General features: G+C 29.8%; 1 protein-coding gene across 1 annotated transcript in view; it reads left to right on the forward strand.

Annotated features, from left to right (window-relative positions):
* The window catches only part of LOC107475682 (short-chain dehydrogenase reductase 2a), a 1,680-nt gene extending 726 nt beyond the window's left edge, over positions 1–954 (forward strand). Inside the window, exon 2 of the mRNA XM_016095342.3 lies at positions 42–954. Within this exon, the coding sequence (XP_015950828.1) occupies positions 42–876 (835 nt within the window). The 3' untranslated portion in view covers positions 877–954. The remainder of the gene's footprint in view (positions 1–41) is intronic.
* The last annotated feature ends 6,540 nt before the right edge of the window (positions 955–7,494 follow it).

Here is a 7,494-nt window from a genome sequence, read left to right on the forward strand (position 1 = left end):
TCTTCTCTAAAGTAATATTTTTTAATGCTAATATTTGATAGGTTGGAAGGAAAAGTTGCTATTGTGACCGGTGGTGCTAAAGGGATAGGAGAAGCAACAGTGAGAATCTTTGTGAAGCATGGTGCAAAAGTTGTAATTGGTGATGTGGAAGATGAACTTGGAAAGTTGCTAGCTGAGGCATTATCCCCTTCAGTAAGCTATGTACATTGTGATGTTAGCAATGAAGAAGAAGTTGAGAATTTGGTGAATTACACAATCTCAGTGTATGGTCAACTTGACATAATGTTTAACAATGCTGGGATATTAGGGAACCAATCAAAGAACAAGAAGAGCATAGTCAACTTTGACCCTAATGAGTTTGACCAAGTTATGAGTGTTAATGTTAAGGGTATGGCCTTGGGGATTAAGCATGCAGCTAGGGCTATGATCCCTAGAGGAATTAAGGGTTGCATTATTTCAACTTCTAGTGTGGCTGGTGTTATGGGGGGTTTAGGGCCACATGCTTATACAGCTTCTAAGCATGCCATTGTTGGACTCACTAAGAACACTGCTTGTGAGTTAGGGAGGTATGGAATTAGGGTTAATTGTATTTCACCATTTGGGGTTGCCACATCCATGCTTGTTAATGCATGGAGAAATTGTGATGATAATGATGATGATGATGGAATTAATTTTGGGTTGCCTTCAATTGAGGAAGTTGAGAAAATGGAAGGGTTTGTGAGAGGTTTGGCTAATTTGCAATGTACAAATTTAAGGCCTAGGGATATTGCTGAGGCAGCACTTTATCTTGCTAGTGATGAATCTAAGTATGTTAGTGGTCATAATCTTGTTGTGGATGGTGGTGTCACCTCCTCAAGAAATTGCATTGGTTTGTAATGATTTATTTTAATTTTTTGTCATTTATTTATTTATTATTGTTTTGGAGGTATGAATTGATGATTTTTTTCAAGCTAAGATGAATATCATATTATCATGTCTTATAAAATCGTTTCTATTAATTCCTACTATATATTTTGATCAATTATAATAAGGTAGATTCTAGACGTTTATTATTATTATAATGATTATGTAATTTTTGTAATACTTAAAAAGAGAGCTAAAATTATGGTAATAATTTTTTTATTATTTAAAAATATTTTAAATTAAAAAAAGATGAATTTAATAAAAATTAGGTTTAATTATTCTGTTGGTTCCTATAGCTTCGCGAAATTTTCAATTAGGTCCCTATACTTTTTTCCTTTTAATTGAGTCTTTGCACCAAATTTTTTTTTAATTGAGTTCCTACACTTTTTTTTATTTAGGTTCTTATACTAATTCTTTTTTTTTAATTTGGTCCCTATAAAATTAAGTCAATTACTACTAAGAGGGACTTAATTGAAAAAAAATTTAGTGTAGGGACCCAATTAAAAAAAAATACTATATAAACCTAGTTAAAAATTTCACAAAACTATAGGGACCAACAGAGTAATTAAACCTAAAAAATATTATTAAAATTGTATAATTATAATACGGTCAATAAATTCTTATATCAATTCAAACTTCTAATATTTATTTAAATAGATGAATAGATTAATAATTAGATTAACTTAATATTTATTAAATTACAGCAAAATTACACTCAAAAGTCATATGTAGCAAGAACAATATTTACAAGTTGTTTAATATAATGGGATAGGATAAGATAGGACCATATATAAGGAATAATGTGTAGCATTGTCGTTTGGAGGCAAGGCATTAGAAGTTTCATAATTTGATTATTTTTAAAAAAAGTCAAAGGTCCGTACCTCATGTGAGACACACTACTGCATTTGGTTGGATTACTTGGTTAGCACGGAGACATTGTCATTTGTCGCGTAAAAAGAAAAAAGAAAAGGAAAAGATACATTATATGCATAATAATCGAAGATATGGTGATTCACCAGCAATGTTTTTACAATCCACATGCTAGACACCATTTTGTAACGAATACTAATGTCGTGGTTCAAATAATTAGATATGCTGGCAATGAACTGCAATAGTATAGTCCTTCATATGTTAATTTGGAAAAATATTGCTTTCTTATAGATCACTGCAAAGTACCCCCAATGAACATTTCTGAAGAGCACTCATTTTTATCAAATTAGAATATTATTATAACCTTAATTAATTGAAAAAGTTTTTTCTCTCTTTTTTTTTCAAAATATATTGACAAGTTTAATATGATCATCTATAAGACTGTAATGGTGTCTATATTATGTCCGACCCTATGTGGTTGTGTCCGTGTTTTAACATAAAGAATGGTATGAGAAAAATAATAATGATTTGTTTATCAGTTGTACAAGCTCAATCGATAAAGGAGAGAAAATCCACTTATTCGTAATCTATCTCCTTTAGTACTGTCATAAAAAATCGATCACAAATCACAATTTTTTACCAACGCAACATTCACTTCTTATATGACAAAAAAAACATTAATTATCGTCGAATTTATCGATAGAATCACAAAAATAATTCGACAATAATATTTTTGTTATTGGATTTTCCATCAGATTATATCCAATAGTATAAATTTTGTTGGTAATTAATTACTGTTAAATTTTTTATTCCAACAATAATTTGTAGCAAAATTAATGGCGTGATATAATAGTTTAGAAACGAAAATCTGATGCACGTTACTGTCAGAAAAATCTCACAGTAACATTGACACTATAAGTTGAGACTTCACGCCATTATACCGTCAGAAAAATCCAATAATAAATCTGATAAAAATGTAATTTTTTAAATTAACCTAGATAATCACTACCGTCGAAAAATTCCGTCAATAATTCGACAGTAGCGTCAATTTTTCTTAATTTTTTTCAATATATAATGGACTCTAATAGTTAATAATTGATAATCAACTCTTAATTAGTAAAAAATAAATTAGTATTTTATCTAAAAACAGTGATTTATATATAATGTAAAATTTTAAATAAAGAAAAAAACTGTAAAAAAAAACTTAAAAATATTTATAATTAAAAATCGGTCACTTATTTTAAAGATTTTGACCCAAAATTAAGTCAAACGAATCTAAAATGCAAATCGGTTGGATCAGATCTAAGTTGGGCCCAAGGCCCAACATATATAAGTTCATTATGAGGCCATCTCAGCCTCAAAGAGAGAAAGAGTGCAGGCTGCCTGTGTTTGGCCTGGCCTAGCCTGGCCTGTTATAAAATAGGTACAGGCCAGGCCTGTTATAAAATAGGTACAGACCCAAGTTCTTTTAAAAACCTTAATACATTAATAGACCAGGTCTAGGCTTACTAATTAGCCTTATAGGCCTGTCAGGCCTGCCTAGGCCTGTTAAAATATAATTAAATATATAAATAATTATTTATTTTTTATTAAAAAATATTTTTTAAAATAATATTTTTATTTTTGTAAAAAAAAATTATCATGCCTTTTAACAGGCTTCAGGCCAGGCCAAGCTGAATAATAGGTCAGACTTAGTACTTTATAAAGAGTCTATAACAGGCTGCAGGCCAGGTTTGTTAAGAGCAAAACCTGGCCTGCCTGGCCTGTTTCCACCCTACTTAAGTGCAGCTGAAATAGTGAGGGTGAGAAGAAAAGGATTTACTATTCACCTTCATCTTTCTTGGCTCATATCTTGAGCTATGAAGCTCCGATTTATGTGACGTTTGTGGTCACACGAAACTCGACAAGGTGTCTCCTATAATTAGAATCTCCCACCAAATTCGATTATCATTTTTCTCACAAACCAAACATGTTTTAAATAATTTAAACGAAATATCGGCAACACTTCTTAATTTAGAAACATCCAGCAAATAAATTTAACAGTTTTCACAAAGAAAACAGCAGCAGGCATAAATTAGAGCAAACACGCATTCAATAACACATCAAATTCTAACCGTGTTAGTGCGCAATCTCTTATAACTTCGCAATTTTTCAGCAAACAAGGGTTTTGAGAATGCGCCTCTACGCGACCTTCTCCCACTTTTATCCTAAAACGCTATCCTACAAAAAGTAAGTCCGGCATAAAATTTAAACATTTGATTATATTTAGAGATAGAAAACTAACATAGAACATAGATGCAGAGACTACGAAAGAAGCAAACTCCAATTGATCTCATAAAAAATAGCAGTGTCCTAATAAAAAAGATAACTTATTAAATTCACAAGTTGAAACTAATTCAACAAACTAAATAAAATCTTTCAATAACTAAAACACTCTTAATCTCAACCTACTTAACCTACCATAACTTAATTTAATTTCTATTTACATTAAATTAACAAAACAAATCTGAATCACAAACTTCATTACATTAATTTAATCAATAATTTAATAAAATATCTAACAAAATTCTAAACTCACAAAAAATTGAAAAAATAAAAAATTATACCAAAATTACTTTTGATGGTGGCTGTAGGATGGTGGAAGCGTGGTGGTAACAAGAAGTGGCAGTGATGGCAACAACGTGACCACCATTGATGGCCACGAACACCAACAGCAGTGGTGGGGGCGACAACTCCAGCAGTAGTGAGGACAACGTGCAACAACGGCGACATCGGAAGTTCCAAGTGGTGGTGGCGACGGCAGTAGCTTTAACGGATGAGATGCATGAGAGAGAGAGAGAGAGAGAGAGAGAGAGAGAGAGAGAGAGAGTTTGCAGAAGTGAGGGGAAGAATTTTGCGTTTAAATTTTACCGTCAGATTTACTAGCAAAAATTTCTGTCGGTAAAGTGTCTAAACACTGCGTTTCACTAAACCGTTATACGGGTGAAATATATTGACAAAAATCTGTTGATAAATTTGGTGCTAGTAAAATACGATTTTTCGTCACTAATTACTGTAGAATTTAATGGCAGAATAATAAATTTGACGGTAATTAACTCTGAAAATGAAATTTGCTCGTATCTAAATCAAAACTGTTGTTGAATCCGCCAGTAATAATCATCACTAAATTTAATGGCACTTAATATTTTTTTTATAATATTAAAAATATAACAACTAAATCACACAAATAATACGATTACAAAGCATAAAAACCCCATTCATAAATCTATACTACTGTAAAATAAAGCCTCTTGTCGCTTTAATGGTGTGCTTTGCTATTTTGATGGTAAGGTGCATAAATTTTTTAAATTGAACATTGATTTTATAAATTTTAAAGATTTAGAGGAGGTAGTTATATGAGTGCTGAGCTGGTTATGAAAATTTTTGTAGTAGCATAAATAGAAAAAAGAGACACTTAAATAGATATAATTTCAATAAACATCAAAACAACATCATTTTTATAACTATGCAGAGGTCTATTTGTCTTATCAAATTATGTATGTAACGTTTAAAAATAACTGTAGACATAAAATTTTAATGTCGACAATTTAGAGAGTTCAATTTGTCTAACAGAAGTGAAAAATAGAGATCGCGCGCGTTATCACTTTGTAATCATTTGAAGCAGGCTCTTTAAGTAAATGATTAAAAAGTGGGTTAGAGTTTTACTCTTTATTTTTAGACAATAATAAAATATTTCATGCTCTTAAATTTAGAGTTAATAAAGCAATTGAATTTTATAATTATTTATAGGAAAACAGATATGTATGTTAATAGTTAAATACGTTTTAAGTTAGGGATAAGTATTATTTTAGTCCCTAACATTAAGGGTCAGAATCAAAACCGTTTTTGATGTAATTTTTTTATTTAGAATCGTCTTTAATGTTGCATTTAATTTTAAAATTGTTCTTTTCAATAATTTTTTATAAATGACGAAATTATCCTTTTTTATAAATAGTTCTTTTTAATAAAAAATTATAAAAGAAAAAAAGAAAAGACACGAGGGGGAGAAGAAAAAGAGAAAGGATGCGGGGCAGGGGAAAGTGGGGTGGGGGATGGTGCCGACGAAGTTTAGAGCTGCCGTCGCGAGCCAGGGAGAGAGCTTCTCCTTCTGCACCGTTGCTCCTCACCGCCGCATTCTTCTGCTTCTGCACCACTGCTCTTCACTGCCGTGTTCTCGCCATTGCTCCTCATCGCCATCTCGCCGCTTCTGCTTCTTGCTTCGATCTCTGTTTCTGCTTAGTCTTCTGTTTTTTCTGGGTCTATTTGAGTGCTTCTGCTCCTGCATTTTCTGCTTTGTCTTTTACTTTCTACTTTTGCTTGAGTGCTTCTGCTCCCGCATCATTTGGGTATGCTTCTGCTTCTACTTCTAATCTGATTTTGATTTGTTATTTTCTGATTTTATCATTGTTGTGTGTTGATTTGGTCGTTGAATTTGATGTTGTTATTTCTGGATTTAAATAATGTTTTAGTTGTTGGTGTTGTTGAATCTGATTATTAGTATTTTTTTAATCTGAATTTGAATAATGAATTTGTTCATCACAATCCCTAATTCCCTAATTTTTATTGTTGGTTTTGTTCTTGTTCTGATTTTTGGATTGCTGTTGCTTTTTTTTTGTGTTTTTTGATTTCTTGTTTCTCCCTAATTTTTTGTCTTATTCTTGTATTTGATTTTTTGGTAATTAAATTGATAAATTTTTTATTTTTGTAATTGAAGATGAATTTGGGTATTTTTAATTCTTGTAATTGAATTTTGTTAACTGTATTTAAAAATTTAAAATTTTGAGTTTTGTTAATGGAAGAAGAATTTATTCTTTTTGAAGAAGAAGAACAAGAAAATTTGTTCTCCTGAAAGAAGAAGAACAAGAAGAATGGAAAAAGAAGAACAAGAAGAATGAAAATGGCGGGAAAAATGGTATTTTTATCATTTAAAAAAAATATTAGAAAGGACAATTTTAAAATGAAATACAATATTAAAGACGATTCTAAATAAAAAATTACACAAAGACGATTTTAATTATAACCCTCAACATTAGAGACAAAACAATACTTATTCTTTCTAAGTTATTAAATTCTAGATTTTTTCTCCAGTACAAATATTTGTTCTTTGTTTTAATCCATATAAAATATTTAGTTTTACATTCTAATTTTAAAACCATTACAAGTCTCAAATTTCTTAAGAATAAGATCTCTCAAAAATTTATAAATATAAAATATTTTTTATTGAATAATTTATCAACTAATTTTTAAAATTAAGTTAAATTTTTTATTCTTGAAAGATGTAAAATTTATAATACACTCTATTTATGTTTAATAAAGACTATGTGAATCTGAATAATTCTAAGTGAATGATTCAATAACATTAGATTAGATAGACTCTGATTCTACTATATTAAAATTAAGATTAAGTGAGTTTAATTCAACTACAAAAATTAGTTTAGAGAATAAAAAATACTTTACATTTATAAATTCTTTAAAACAAATTTCCTTTCAAGATTATAGTATAGGAAAAAAAATTAAATAAATGGTGAATTCTAGTATACTTTTTCTAAAATAAAGAATAAATTACCACTTATGATATATATAGTGATTATTGATAATTATCCTTTTGTCAGAGTTCTAAGATTCACATTATCTTTTTTTTTTTTTTTTTCAATTTGATACTATGTTTCTCTTTATACTTAA

The sequence above is a fragment of the Arachis duranensis genome, chromosome 2, assembly GCF_000817695.3.
Source record: "Arachis duranensis cultivar V14167 chromosome 2, aradu.V14167.gnm2.J7QH, whole genome shotgun sequence".
Classification (NCBI taxonomy): Eukaryota; Viridiplantae; Streptophyta; class Magnoliopsida; order Fabales; family Fabaceae; genus Arachis; species Arachis duranensis.